General features: G+C 38.2%; 1 protein-coding gene across 1 annotated transcript in view; it reads left to right on the top strand.

Moving 5' to 3' along the window:
• Positions 1-773: 773 nt before the first annotated feature.
• Positions 774-16,267, top strand: part of LOC306898014 (ADAMTS-like protein 1) — a gene marked incomplete at its 5' end in the record, with an annotated part of 83,759 nt that continues 68,265 nt past the window's right edge. The window contains 4 exons of the mRNA XM_079463216.1: positions 774-903; positions 2,474-2,598; positions 2,668-2,757; positions 10,811-10,918. Of these exons, the coding sequence (XP_079319342.1) occupies positions 774-903; positions 2,474-2,598; positions 2,668-2,757; positions 10,811-10,918 (453 nt within the window). The remainder of the gene's footprint in view (positions 904-2,473; positions 2,599-2,667; positions 2,758-10,810; positions 10,919-16,267) is intronic.

Genomic DNA, 16,267 nt, shown 5'->3' on the forward strand with positions numbered 1-16,267 from the left:
GTATCAGAATGCAGTTGCGTTCCGCAGAGAAATGAGACTCATATGAGTTTGGAATGGCATAAGTGTATTTGTATTTGCCATGCCGACAACTATTTGTGTGGCTTTACGCACAAGTTAATGTGTGGAATTGTTTCTCTGGATGTGTGTTTTACATTCCCCAGTGTTCCTTTGTTGTAATGTCACAGTTTTAAATATGAGGAATGTTTTGTACACATAATCTTTCAATTAGAAATTTTTGAAGTCTTTGTTTGCTTGTGACTTTTAAGTCTGTGGCACACCTCAAGTTGTCAAGAGTAATAGCTGGTGGGCGATGTTTTGTGCGATCGGTTATCTGTAGTTTATTAACTTAAAGAATATAATTAACATTGAAGTCAACATGACAGGGTTGTAGCATTGAATGCCTCTGCAGAAAGAAAAGAGTAACTTTCCCAGCAGGCCTCATACTTTGCTCAAATACTTATAATGTTTGTCAATCTTTGTTCATGAGATCTTGATTTGTATGTACAGTAAACAGCTTTAAACAGAGGAGTATTTTTTCAGAAGCTCTATAAATGTCAAGCTGAGATGGAATCAAACAGTGTATGTCCTCAGCATTATGTCAGGCTTCTTATTTCTGCTTCTCCAGATTCTTAAGCATTAAGTCGGGTAACTTTTTACATAACACACCCACATCTGCTGCTCGAGAGACGCCACCCAACCCTTCAACCCCACCTCAACAAAAAAAAAACTAATTCGATTTTGTCTCGCACACAGCGTTCTTGGCACACATTGGCATGGTGTTGAGCCTGGACAGCCGTGCCGTAGACTCATCTATAACGTTGTTAGAGCCCAGGTTTGGAACGATGAAGAGTTTGGATTCCCTCGAAGAGGCTCAGTATGTGGAACCTCAGAACACTTTGTACTGTAAATCATTAATCATTTGTCATATCTACAAGTCACTCATCATTGGTCGTGGCCGTAGTCATGGAAACCAGTGGTATTTTTTGTGGTATGTGGGTGTGATTGAAGATTGAAACTAGGCGGATAATCAGAAACAGAGCGGTTATGTCAGTGCAGTGTCTCATCTCATTCCTCTTGTGTGGCCATTGGACAATATTGGCAAGAACATGTTAAACCTAATGGCATGATAGTGCAGTTTCTTTGTGACTCGACCTTAGATGTCACAAACTTGTTGAACCTTTTTATAATGAACATATAAAAGTTTTCACAGATGTTATCACTTCCATATGCTGTAAATAAGATAGGATTAAACCTTGAATGGGTAAACGAAGACTGGCAGATTTGCTGTGTGACTAAATAAAATTCAAATTTCTAAAATTGCTTATCTGACCTTATTTGAGAAGTTTTGCATTTTTAGTTCTTTAGCTGCACATTTTCATAATCCCGTCCTTCCGTCAGCCCTTTCTTATTTTACTATAAATATAACACTCACACAAAAGTTAAGTTAATCCTGGTTACCACAAATACATAAGTTAACAATGATATTTGTTAAAAAAACATATGGTAATAGGTTAATCGGAATAGAATAGAATAGAATAGAATAGAGCAGAATACAATACAATACAGCAGAATAGAATAATAGAATAGAATAGAATAGAATAGAATAGAATAGAATAGAATAAAGTGATCTAATAGATCTTTACTGTCCACCAGAGTAGAAACTTCTCTTTTAGTTTACCAAAACACCTTAAAATAAAACACTCTCAACAAGGCCGTTGGAGCAAAGATCTGGCATTTGACCCCACACTTTGCAAACTGGGCAGTGCCCCAGCATTTTAGACAATAGATGATTAACTTATTAATTTCAATAATATTGATTTAATTTGCGTTCTGCTTGCATTTGTTGTGCCACATTAAATTTAGTATAACGTATTATTGATTTATTACATTTTCAAGAATCAAAATTTGCCCCATCACTTTTGGAGCAGTGGTGCCACCCCTGACACTCAAAAAGAAACTAACACAACCAACCACTGGGTCAAAGAAACCCAGAAAATGTTCATACTTGATAAAATTGGCTTATTTTTCAACCCAACAGTTGGGTACGTCTCTTTTTGACCCAGTGCCGGGTTGAAAATAACCCAGAGTGTACAATAATTAAATGATAAGTAATGCAATAAAATTATAATTAATAATAAACAAAGCACAGACACATTTTAAATTATATATATATCTGTGTCTGTTGCTTAAATTTTGTCAGTCACTTGCGCAGTAAAGAATACTAGACTTACTATAATAAAACCATGGGTAATTTTCATAAAGGAATTCTCTAATGACCCAGTGTCCCTTTATGACAGGTACAGTCGACATCTAACTGTCTGAAAATGATTATCTTTTATTACGTGCAGTTAGAAAACAACACACAGTCGTGGGCTCCACGTGGGCTTTTCTCCTCTCTGAGGATGTGGAAAAGCACAAATCACTCATTTCCATGACGTCTGTCTGAAGATGTTTGTGTGTTTGGTTTTATTAGATCTTACAGGGTTCAGCGCAGTCACACCGAATCCCCTCAAGCCCTCAGGAGCTTTGCAACCTCTCAGCACCTTCACTTTAGTGTGGCATGGTCTGGAAATTGAGGTTCAGGTTTGGAGCAAGATGGTTAGTTCGAACAGAGACTTGACTGGATTTGACTCTCATTTGCACTCTTTATGTGTCCCGCGTGAGCAGTTAGAGGAAAACCTGGAGCCTTGGGTTCCACATCTTTGCTCCATGCAGATAGGCCGCTTCAGTTCACACATGTTCATCCTGTCTGGCAAAGTTATACGTTTTTGACTCGGCTCAGTTAGCAGTCAATGTGTTTCAGAGAAATATAAGACGTCCTGTGCAATTGACCATTTAATCTATATGAGATCGTTACCTGAGCACAGGAACAGACTGTTTCATGAGTTTGACATAGAAATAGTTTTTTGTGAATTGTTGAATTGTGGTTTATGAAACCTATTAAATAACACTTAATTACTTTTAATGTAACTAATACAACCAAACTATAAAAAGTAGTAAATAGCTTAAATGTAGAGATTCACCAGTACGTTGTAGCTGATGATCTATAGAATGCAGCCAGAATGTCCCTAAAATTGAAGATATGGGGCAAAATGCCTCTTTTGAGTATTTACATCTTGTACTATCTATATCACACGAGTAAAGAGCACAATATCACGAGTGCTGTGTTTGTTCCAAATCTAACGAATGTAAATGTGATTTTGATTTTATAAAAGACCTCAATAATAAGTTAATTTTGCATTATTTTAGATAATATTATCTTGTTTTTGCTCAGTTTTGAAGACAGAGCAAAACTGTTCGTCTCTGAGCAACATGTCACAGTGACGTTTCTGTTTTGAATCCGGTTTTAAACAAATCTGGACTTCTGAATGAAAAAGCAGTGTGAACAAATCAAACGAACGAATGAATGACTTCATCAAAGGACATTTACCGCCACCTACTGGCCGTTATACGCCGTGTCTACACCGGACATGCGACAAAATTTTCAATTATAATGTGTTCTAATGCGTTCTATTGTCTTTTTCTAATTGAAACTTTTGTCCACACTGGATGCTGCGTGCTGACAAACCTATTAAGAACAAGCTGTTTGTCGTGTTGCGTTGCGCCAGTTTCGTCCGGTGTAGACACGGCGTTAGTTTCTTATTTAGGGTGTCATTTTATAAAAGAATAATAATTTCATATTTCCATTTTAATAAAAAACATTTAGTATGATTTACCCAAAAATAATCATATATCATTTACCTATCTTCATGGTCCACATGTTTGTGTCATAAATGTTGAATCAAAATATTTCTTTCTGTAGCTACTTTTTGTAATGCTCTTTAGATAATAAACACATAAACTGTTTCTTTCAAGGGTCATTTCTTAGACAAACTTGATGCGTGAATAAATCATAATTACGTGGATTAATCGCCAATATTATGTCATTACTTTGATCAAAGATTTTAGGCGCTTGCCAGCCCTAATAATACAGAAATAAAGAGTTATTTGCTTTCTTATTGTGATACTAATAATCGGACATACAGACCTTTGTGTTAGTCAGTAACACAGGCTGATGTGACGGCCTCAGTTTCTGTTAGTGATGTGTTGAGGTCCTGTCATTCAGTGCTCTGGACTTCATCACGTATACCAAAAACAGGAAGCCTGTGGTTGTGTGTGGTAGCTGGTGACACAAACCTGACGCATGAACCTCCATCACAGAGCCGTATGACGGTTCTGGAATCACTTGATGAACCAATGTTGCGGTCGTGTGTGTGTGTGTATGTATTTAGCGTAGAAAATCGAGTGTTTTAAAACTACCGGTGCAATCTGAGACGAGCCGAAAGTTCAGAAATAAATGACTTTTAAATGACTACTTGCAAAGGATTCAGATAATTGGGTGCATTACAGAAATGAAGAAATACAAGTTGTGGTAGAACAGAAGTTAAACATTTTTGCAGGAATATTGGGATAGTCTTACTAAGGCTTACTTAGATCACATTCATTCCTTTTTTGACAGAAGTGTCCATGATGCTACTGCTTATTTAGGTTTCAGTAAACTTCATACAGTACCTGACAAAAGCTAATAAATATGAGTTTTTAGCACAATGTATAAACAACGTTCGTATTATAGTCAAGGTAATTGATCCTATTTGATCTTTTGGGTCATCATGGTCTTCTTAATGTTCCTGGTCTTTATGTGAACAATGTTTTTTGTTCATTTTGTTGATCAATTGTGATCAGTATTGTGTTCTGCTTCCTCGTGAATGTCATACACATCAACACAGGCCATTAAATGAATGGTTGGCCCAAAGACTGTCATCATTTTCTCGGTCATTTCAAACCTGTATGACTTTCTTTCTTATTCAGAACCCATAGAGGTTATTTATATTCAAACGGTATTGACCCCTCCATTGACTTCCATTGTATGAACACAAAACCACTGAAGGAAAAACATACAAGAGGGTGAATAAATGAGAACAGAACTTACATTTTTTATCACTTGAATAGACTTTAGATATTACTTTTGCTATTGACCTATTTGGGCACCTACTCTACGGTAAATAAAAATGCCATCTTGAAGAGGCACAGACAGTCAAGAGGTGCATAGCGGACATATTTCACAGGACAGAAGCCCTTTAGGAATTTTATTGGATAAACAGAAGAAGACAGATGAGCTGAAAGGACTTGTGGACACAGGGAGGACCAGAGGTTCCTCCCTCCTTCCACAGCTCATTTCCAGATGAGGATCTTGTAATCTGTTCCTGAGAGGTGAACAATTCAGGACGTCCTTGAATGATCTCGTCACGAGGCAGACTGGCACCAATGAGGTATCTGCGGGTAACACACTTCTTTGATTTACACCACTGGATCACTCGAAGGAGATGCCATTGCTATAAATGGTATGCAGAGGAAATATTAACGTCTCTTAACCGAGACTGTTTGTCTGAGGAAGCAGACAAAATCTGGAAATATCAGTCACAAAATCGCATTATACTAGTGGTTCTAATACTAGTTTCCCTAAAAACAGTACTCTGGTGGTACTATGGTAGAGAGATGTTATGAGATTGTAATAGCGCCTGGTTGCTATGGTACTTTAACATATGCCAGGGGACGGCCACAGGCCAAAACTGTCCCGCCAGCAATAATATCTATATATTATTTTTATTATTTTTCCCTGAAATAGATCCGTCACAATCACGTCTTTAATGAATGTGCCTTCAAAATAAAAGTAAGAGAACGTTTTTGCAGCAATGTTTTATTTTGAAATGAATTGAGAGCTTTTAATTTGAAAAGTTCTGAAAGATATTTAAAGAAGCATGTGTAGAAGCGAGCAGTATATCTTTAAACACTCCAGACGAATGAGAAAATAATCAAACAACCTGTCAGGAACAGGAGAAGCTGATGGAAACACTTTTATTATTTTGCCGTGGTCATTCTTGAAGGAGCGGCACCTCGGTCTTTCATGCGTGATACTTGAAGTGCAAATTGCAACCAGGAGAGCTTTCACACCAAAGGGTGTAATGTTGCCTCTGGGCAGCCAAAAACCTGTCAAATGAAAGAGAAGTAAACCCTATCAGTGCAATAATTACCATCGTCCCTGACCTGTCTGCACTAACAAACATACTTCAAGGATAAGCCTTTGTGCCCAATCATGATATATTTCCATAACTATACATGTGGAAACTCTTCCTATAGATTCCACCACGGGGAAGCATGTGTCAACAGACATTGCAGACACAGTTTTGAAAAGTTGGTTTTCCCTTTTTAAATTAGATCAAACACCGCTAAGAGCGATCGTGGCACGAAAATGTGTATTGTTTTACCTTCTTCCCTTCAGGAAAAACTTATATAAGAAAAGCACGAGGAACGAGAGGTCAGTAAATGTCACTCGAGGTTTCCTCTCCCTCCCACCGTTCCAATGAAAGCGGCCTCTGATCCCCATGAAAATATCCTTTTTTATAACCCCAGAAGTGGTGTGGAAAAGAGGGTGTTGTTATCAAAACAACAAAGTAGATCTTATTAGGTGGCCACGCATGAAACAGAATCCCAGAGTGGGCATGTGCATCTTGTGTAGTCTTGACTTTTCTCTCCCCCTGGCCAGTGAGCTGGCACCTCTCAGCGGGATAGAGCAATTATAATATCAGATTGGTGTTATTATAGTTGATTATGTTCTTTTGAAGGCCCCGATCTGACCCGGGTTCACTTCCTCTTCTCTCTCCGTGTACCCGTCTTGTGCTTTGAAATGCAATACGACTGGAGAAGAATGAATTTATGCCGCTGGCAAATAGACCTCGCTTAATTACGGCTTTGAGTCTAATACATGTACAGGTACTATTAGACTATCTAAAGCCGTTGTCCAAAGTCGCTGTTTTTCAGGAGATGGAAATATTAATAACAATACTGTGTTGTCGAAGTTGACAAACACTTTTTATTGGTTAGATATTTGCAATACCCAGTGACAAACGTAAAGAGTGACCAAATATCACATAATATGGAGATGAGTGCCTCAATTTGATTTCAAACACTCAAATTTTCCCAAATTCAGATTTGTATACCTCTACCATCTCATTCATTTTACACCCCATACTTAAAAATGCAGATCTACGAACTGACATATTAAATACGTTTGTATGTGTATTCTGAGGAGTTTTTAGGTAGGCCTACTGAGCTGTAAAGGTTTTTTGGAGATAAAACATTTTTGTTTTATCTCAATTTTGAAAAGAAATGTCAGATGGAACCTTATAATGCCAAGGCTACGAATTGTCTCATTCAAGCAGTTTAAGGAGAAACATCTTGATACTTAAAGGGACAGTTCACCAAAACAATGGATCATCATCTACTCACCCTGTTGTTACAAACCTGTACAAAATTATTTGTTCTGATGAATGCAGAAAAAGATCATTGGAAGAATGTCAGTAACTGATCTCTCCCACCATTTACTGCCATAGTAGGGAAAATAAATACTATGGGAGTCAATTTGGAACGAGATCTGTTTGGACCGACATTAACAAATAATTTTGGAGGTTTGGAACAACGTGAAGGTCTGATGACAGAATTTTCATGTTTGGGCTTTAAATGAAACAAAACAGAGAACTCCATCAAATCTGCTGAGCAATGAAAGAGCAACATTTGAGCAGTATAACATTTTCACTCAGGTAAACAAGTGGCTTTCCAGATTATTTTAGTTTTAAGATACCATATCATTTTAAATGTCTTAGTGTTTTCGAAATTGAAATTATATTCAAATGTGACGGTGTACATGGTGGTCCAGTTATAATATTGTCAAGAGGACGTCCGGGTCAGTGTCTGGGTCTGGAGGGAGCGCAAGCCCGATCTCATTTGAACTTGAGTCACTCTTTTTTAACGTCTTGTTTCTTTAGCAGGAGATTGATTTGTATTAAACACTCAGAAGAACGCTTGGCTACATGCATCATTAGGCTTCAGTTCAGCCAGAATTCACTCCACACCCGCCTCAATTCAGATAAAGTCCTAATGATGGATTGATACAGAACCAGGCAGACACTTTCCAATCAGCTGGGGATATTGTGTCTGTGTCACTGCAATGCTTGTTCGTAAAAATATTTGCTCAAGAATTTTCAAGGCTTTTAATATGTAGCCAACAGGAAATCATTTCAGGATTGACTGTGAACCAACACAGCGAACAGACTGAAAACTGTGTCTAAGATTCAAAAGCCTCTCTTGATAAATTAAAAAACAGTCTTTGTTTTTTTAGCACGAGTCATTTTTGCCCAACTGGTCTATTTTTGTTTTGGCTCCACACCCTGCCTGTCTTAGATACTTTAAAAAAGTACATTTTGCTGACAAGTCTTCAATATCAGACGTATGCCGAGTTCACACTAGGCTATTAGAATATAAAGCTTCTACACGGTTACCCTGTAGCAACCATAGCAACCAACTTATTGCTACTGATATTGTTGTTTTCATTATTTTATAGCTATATTGTACAAAACGGGATTGTGTGACATTATTATTATTAGCATTTTATCTAACTGACAAAGATAACACTGTGGTGTATGATTCTTCTATTAGTCAAACGATTGTCTCGTGATATGATTCCACGTGTCAGAGTTCACCAAACTTGACCTTGGTTTTTTTCAGGAGCTTGAGTTTCCAAGCGCACATTTGCATGCGTATCAATTGAAGTCAATGGAACAAAAAGTCTAGTTTGGCCGCATCATTACCCATGAAAAAGAAAAGTCAACAGAGATCTAATTAATATCATTTTGATCTTGGTCTTGCATCTCAGATATTTCTCCTGAGAATAAGGGGTCAGAAATCTCACAAATGTCTCTATTAGAGTTTCACAAAAGATCTCAACAATGTCTCCAACTGATCTCGGATTGATCAATTCCGCAGTCAAAAGTTTATACTATTGAAGATCTCAATATCTCCAACCTTTCTCGTCAATTTTTACTCAAATCCATTTTGCCTCTTCAATCTACATTCATTGTACCCCTTGATGCTCTTTGTACATTTGAACAGTTGTCTCCGGTGGTTCGGTTTGTATTTCTCGTACTTCTCGATTTTTGAAGAAACATCTAAGTTGATCCTCACAATACTGAGAACTCAATCAAATCTCCTGAGCTGTGAAAGAGGAACCTCTGTAATGTATATGAATGCATGCTTCATGTAATAGCCTCTTATTGGCCATATGGAATGTATGTACAGAAAGTAAAGAAGCTTTTGGAAGTCGCAATGGATCTCGAGCCAAGAATCTGCTCAAGAGCGGTGCGTAACATCTATGATGTGTGTGCATTATATGGTGTTGAAATGCGGTCGTTCACCAAAATAACACACACCCGACCCTACAGCTCGACAGAGGCGATGTCCCACATCAAACACATTATCTTCCCCACAGAGCTTTTGTTATGAGATGCATATGTATTGAGAATTTATTGGTGGTTTTTAATGCCGTTCTTTGATGTCAGATAATGTTCAAAGACTCACTAATAATTTCCTGATTCCGTAACTTAGCGCGCTGTCAGAACATGTTAAGAAACGCTATACATTTCATTGTTATCTTATATACGCTGTCCAGAATCAGGCACTGCTCGGTTGCTTCAAAAATGTGGCTTTGAAACCGAATTGGCAGCCTCTTTTATTTTATTGAATCGCTTGTTATCAGTTTGGCAGGCTGTGACCGGCTCAAGCTTTGTTAAATAGACATTTGTTTCCTCTTTTAATAACGATCGGCCACTTATACAATGGCAGCTCTTCAAAGTAGTTTTATCTTATGTGTAAGTTTATTCAGTAATATTGCATTACATTCCTTAAAGCAACAGTTCACCCAGAAATGAAAACTCTGTCTTCATTTACTCGCTCTCAAATTGTTCCAAGCCTGTATACATTTTTTTGTACAGAGAAAGATATTTGTAACCAAACAGTTCTTGGCCACCATTGACTACGGTAGCGCTGAGCTACAGGAAAGCTAGTTGGAAAAATTGCGTTGGAAAATCGTTGTTCTGTTGGACACGAAAGAAGATATTTTTACGAATATAGTAAAGCAAACAGTTCTGGGTAGTGGTGCAAGGGAACGCAAAACTCACAGTTCGGATCATTTTAAGGATTTTGAGTCTCGGATCGGATCATTTTTTTGTATCGGCTTATGTAAATGCTCATGGTAGTTTATTACTATATAATATTATAATTATAACTATAATAACTTGCTTTTGCAATCAGTAAAATGCTCAAAAATAGCACCACTTATATGGGGTTAAAGAATATCAACAGATTAATTTAACAGATTATTTAACATTATTATGTATATTCTAGGCTTTTCATTGTCATACAGAATGCACGCATACAAAAATGATAATATGTATAACAAATATATATGAAGTGGTGCGCGTTTGCCCATGAATCATGTCATTTGTGCTTTGACTCAACAGAACATTGCTGCTTATGCAGCAGTTTAAGTTAAGATATACGCAAGAATGCGCTTTAATATTGCACTCGTCCAGATAATGGAGAGCGTGTGCGTGCTAAAACTCTGATGAATAAACTTCCAGAAAATCTGTGGGTCACATGCGTTCCGAACCGTAGAGCACGATCCATACGGATCATCCGTAATCCGTTTCACCACTAGTTTTGCAGCACTTTTGAAGATGATTTCTTTTATCATACTTTGAAATTGAAACGGGGAATCGGAAACGATAGTTGGACAAGACCCAACCTGTATGGTAAATGATACAGATCAAAATGAAATGTATTTTTTATTTTAATTGACGTTATTTTAAGTAACAACATCATTTTCTTTTTTCTTCTTTTTTTAACTACTACAATGAGACTCTATTTGACTTTTTTCCAGGTCAGCAGTAACAGCGATGCTGTCTTCATCCGGGAATTCACACTTGTTCGCCACGATGATCTCCTGGACGAGACGCCTCATGAAGCACCGGGGGTCCACAAGGCAGAAGTAAGCGCTTTCAGAGTATTTGGTTCTACTTGCAAAAGTCAAGTCTGATATACTATGGTATCAGCCACATTGATATTCCTCTGTGCTTACATGCTTGTCGTCCCTGCATAGGCCCGAGTGTATATTTTTATACTAATATAATGCAATCCATCATGACCGAATGCATCTCATACCTCATGGTGTTTTGTTCAGTATATACAGTATATGGCAGGCTTGTGAGAATGCAGTGACAACAGGCATCATGTCAGTTGGATTGTAGCCCGTGTTACAGTATGGCATGGAAACAGCATGACGCAGTAGCGGGGTGGATGACATCTCTGTGACCCGGCTCTTCTGCGCTCGGCCCAGCTGCTTCCTAATGCCATCACTCACTTGGCTGTTTTATCTAATAAGGGCACGGTCACACTGCGCTGTGATGGATGGGAATATTTCTTTCGAACCTTAGCGTTTGGCTCACCACCACCCGATGGCGTCACAATGCTGGCCACGGGAACGGGCTTGCGATAACCATCAGTTTGCTTTTGTTAGTTTGATGCAGATTTGTTGTCTCTGTGGTACACTGTAATGAAAAATGACGAAAAAATGTTTTCATCCTTAAGTCATAACGGCATCTTTGTTTCCATCCGTTTAACTTCTCACAGTCATTTTGAGTGACTTCATACGTGAGTTTTTTTTTTAACTCAACTTTTTTTTGTAATTTAATTCAAAGTGATCGGAGATGGGGTTGTAGGTTTGAACTTGGCCACCGCTTTAATTTCATGTGCAATATTAAAAGGAAAAGTTCAGCAGAAACGTTTCGTCATGAGCAGCTTAACGTCTTGTTGTTCCAAACCTGTGAGACTTTCTTCAAGAGAAATGGAAAAATGTGAAAAAAGTTATTAAATTTATCAGATGCTGTACATTGCGGCACACATCAGGGCTATATAGAAGCGCTGTTTTACTGTATTTGTAATGATACTTTCATAAGTTAACACTTCGTTATAACATCAAAATACGGTGGAACGCCAATTCAACATACCACTGCTGTGCAATAAATATTTACATGTGCATATACATTTTTATATTTATATATAATTTATAAATATTAAATGTACTCAAGGCACTGCTCCTGGCCCACAAGAGCAACACTGGTTCGGCACCCCTTATCTTCATTCGCTAATGCAGACTTATGTTCCCTATGCTCTGCATACGAACGACGTCTTGTGGTGCCATCCCAAAAAGGTAAACATTCTCTCTCCTCACGGACCTTCTCTGGTCCGGTTCCACATTCGTGGAATGATCTGCCCGCTGCTACAAGATCAGCAGATTCTGTAGCCGTCTTTAAGAATCGTCTGAAAACACATCTCTTCCGGCAGCACCTGACCGATCAGACTACTGTTTCTTTTCTACTCTTTCTATCAAAAAGAAGAAACAAATTTGCTCTGCATACTGTGGTAGGCTATATGAGACCAGTTTTACTGCAATAATGCTCTTTATTGTCCTTTGTTATTCAGCCCTAATCACAAAATATGGAGATATACTGTAACAAGGTTTCAGAAAGACGGCAGTGGAATTCAGTTTTGGTCCATTTCGTAACACAGACCGTATTTATGATACTTTCTGTAACGAAGTTCAATAAAAGGAAGGAAGGAGGCGGGAAGCGGTGAATGTAAAACAACTTTTAATTAAATAAACAAACAATAAAACAAACTTAAAATGCCGGCAGCTCCCTCAAGGTTGACTGCCGGCCATACAAACATAATAAAACACAACATAAAGTCCAGGCCTGGTCCTCTCTCGCACTGCCCTGCTGTCGCTCCTCTCTTATGCTTCCGGAGCTCCTCCTTGAGAGATGCGAGACCGGTGCACACACAGCTGAAGCTCGTCATCACTCACGTGACCGGCCTCGCGCCTTTCCCTCATGGCTCTCGTCCCGCCCTGCGCACCCCATCACCCCTCAGAGAGAATGCCCTCTACTCCAGGCCTGGTCCTCTCACTGAGGGTCCGGTCGCTCATCCTCTTATACTCCCGATCTCCTCCGTGATACCGGCCTCGAATCCCGGCTCTCGTCCCGCCTACCCCACTACACTTTCATTCTGACGTTTGTCATGTTGAAGCTGAATAACCCCAGTCATCATTCTTTTTTGATACATGAAAACAGAAAGGGACATTTATTTTTAAGAAAAGGTGCAAGAAAAAACCATTTTGGGCTAAATGGTTCCAGAAAGAGCCATTTAAGCCCAAAGAACCTTTCTGTTTCACAATGTTCTTTATAGTAGAAAAAGGTTCTTCAGATTGCCAAAAGTGAGAAAAAATGGTTCTTAAAGTGACTGTTTTTTAGGGAACTGCATTCTGTTTTTCACAAAAGAAAGTCATGAGAACAACACGAGGGTGATTGAACAATAACTTATTCAAGGCTTTAAAAATGTAACGTAAGTTTCAAGGGTTGGCATTCTTTTAAATGGAACGTTATTACCCCAGCGTTGCATTTTTGAGGATGATTTTGAGGAATCTGTTCTTCATACTTGAGTTAATACCCCACAGCTGTTTACATGCTACGCACTTGTGCTGTGTGTCTTTCAGGCCTCAACACTTCAGTAATGATTCCTTTAGATTCTCACTGCTAAATCAAACAGAAATTCAAGTTAATCTGAATCCCATAAGTGGCTTCAGACATGCTTTTACTGTATGATTCATATACACACAAAGAGCCCTCTTTAATCTCTTTACTGTAAATGCTTTAAGCTGCCTCTATCAATGACCTGTTCTTCGTTTGATGTCTGAAATGACCACGCATTCTTGCATTCTCTATGACGACCAAATTTGATGTAGCAATTTGAGGAACGCTAAACTGCATGTAGCTTATGACAATAAAAACCCCATACTATACTCGCATGCCACAATGTTGACGTCGGTTAAAGCCACAGTTGTGAGAAATGCATCATTGAGATGGAATTTTTGGTAGTATGCATCCACTTTTATTTATCTTCCCTATTTAAGGTTCTTTGCGTTCACTGTTTCACTATTGCACTGTTGAAGGCAAGCATCTCCAGTTAGCTCATTTGGGAACTTTAACGATCAAATTGATGTAGAAAGTTGAATGATGTAGTGTTTAAGTTGAAAACTGGATTGAGGTCATATGTGGCCCATAAGGGCCCCAGCAGGTTCTCATATGTTTGCAGGACATAAAAGGGAGAACGTAAAGCGACAGGTCCACCAAAGTGGACCTTTCGAGGGGTACTGGAATGAAATCCAATGCCACCTACTAAGATTCAATGATTACCAGCTGTGACCCTCATTGTACTTCTGATATTACAGTTTATGTAAATTCCAGTTGTATTGCATCATGGCATTTACATGGTCAAGCATTCAACGAGCGATTTCGTCTGAGAAAATATGGACAACGGGTCACTGAAGTTCCTCTTGACAGTTTTAGAAAAGCTAGGAAACAATTAATAATCTCACCATGTGGTTCAAACATGCCGGGGGTGGAAATGGTAAACATGTTGTATTCATTTATCACAAATTACGGAGAATGGGATCAATTCCAATGGACAGAGTGTTTGTGATGTACAGTAATATTTATGTTGCTAAGCAAATGGCTGTAAGGATCTCAGTATGGACACGTTTGTTGTAAGGATTGGGCGTATGCTCGCTTGCTTTTGACTCGATATTTTTCAAACGGCTGAGATGATGCTACATTCTAAAAAGCTTGGTGTTAATAACAACACAATGTGCGTTATAGGACAACACTTAAATCAACTTGTGTTGTGCCTTTTATTTAACACACTATCAACCAAAAGTGACATAATGTGTCAAATATCATTTACATTTAGTCATTTAGCAGATGGTTTTATCCAAAGCGACTTACAAAGAGTTCGGGAGCAATAAGCGATAAGCCAATTATCATGACGCAAATAGGTATTATAATATAACACATCGTTGTTGAGAGTGTACAACCCTTTGAAGGATTTTTATAAATTAGAATTTATAATAAATGAATTTATAAATGATCTGTTTTTAAGAAAATACGTAGTGTAGCTTTAATTTGAGGACAGAGGGCGCCAAACGTAGGTGACCAATCAGAACCTGAGGTCGCTTTAACTGAAAGTTTTCCATCATTGACTGATTTTTTTACTAGTATCTGAAAAATATAAATGCCATCCGTCATTTTGATAGATTACAATAGCCCTATTCGCACAGGATTGGTATTATCTGGGGACTTCCCCACGTCGGTATTTCATGTGGCGCATTCGCACGGGATAAGTGAAGCCTGTGATTTGACTCAAATTTGATATGGTGGCAAGGCTTTGTGTGTAGTTTGTGTATATATAGTTGTGTATAGCGATTTAACTGTCCCTGTCCGCATAGGAGACCCACGATCGCTCGGGACTGATATTATGACAGGACCTTAGTGTTCGGCTGACTTGAATCATCAATGCAGCACTATTAGATATCATCCAACCATCATTGTTTATTTGATATTTCTACATCAACTCATCAGAATGATTTTGGTTTAACTAATCGAAATTTTATTTGTAAGCTACAACAATTTTCACTATAAAGTAATACAACTAAATTGATTATTGTCATGATTCTCGTGGTGAGACACCGACAGAGGACCCAAGCGCAGACAGCAGGTAAGGGGTTAACAGATAATTTAATAAATAATAAAACAAAGACCCACGTGGGGGTAACATAACAAGACAGGACTAAAACTAACTACACTTAAATTAACTTTTGACATGCACTACAAATAACTAAACTGACAAGACATGAACTCACCAAACAAATCACAACGAACCAGCACAAGACAGAAGACACAAGGGCATTAAGTAAGGGCGCAAATCAAGAGGGAAACAGGTGTAGGGCATTAATCAATAACGAGAGGATGGGAACAGAGACCGTATGGAAGAGAGCGTATGGAAGGCAATTACAACAATAATTGCCTCTCTCCACATTAAACATGAGGTTCTGTCATGATCCTGCCACTATACTAAGAGAAACCTGACATGATGCAGCAGAATCATGACAGATTATACCAAAAAATTGAAGGCAGCGATACATATTATACAGCTTGTGATCATATCCCACGTGTCAGTCCCCATAAAGCTTGGCTTTTTATGAAGATATTGACTGTATCATTGCTGTTCTTTGCAGATTTTGGCCAAAATATATAGTGCATACTTATATACTGTATATTTATATATATAATATAGTGCTGCTACATCAAACTTATTCCATACTTTGTTTTGGTACTGCATGTGTTATTTATAAACTTCATGAAAAGGTTTATAAAATGTGTATTTTCTTACTGTAGCCATCTCAGATCAAGATTCGAGATTAGTTTTGCAGCAAAGCCAAAAATAA

Source organism: Barbatula barbatula (assembly GCF_947034865.1).
Source record: "Barbatula barbatula genome assembly, chromosome: 1".
NCBI classification, from domain to species: domain Eukaryota; kingdom Metazoa; phylum Chordata; class Actinopteri; order Cypriniformes; family Nemacheilidae; genus Barbatula; species Barbatula barbatula.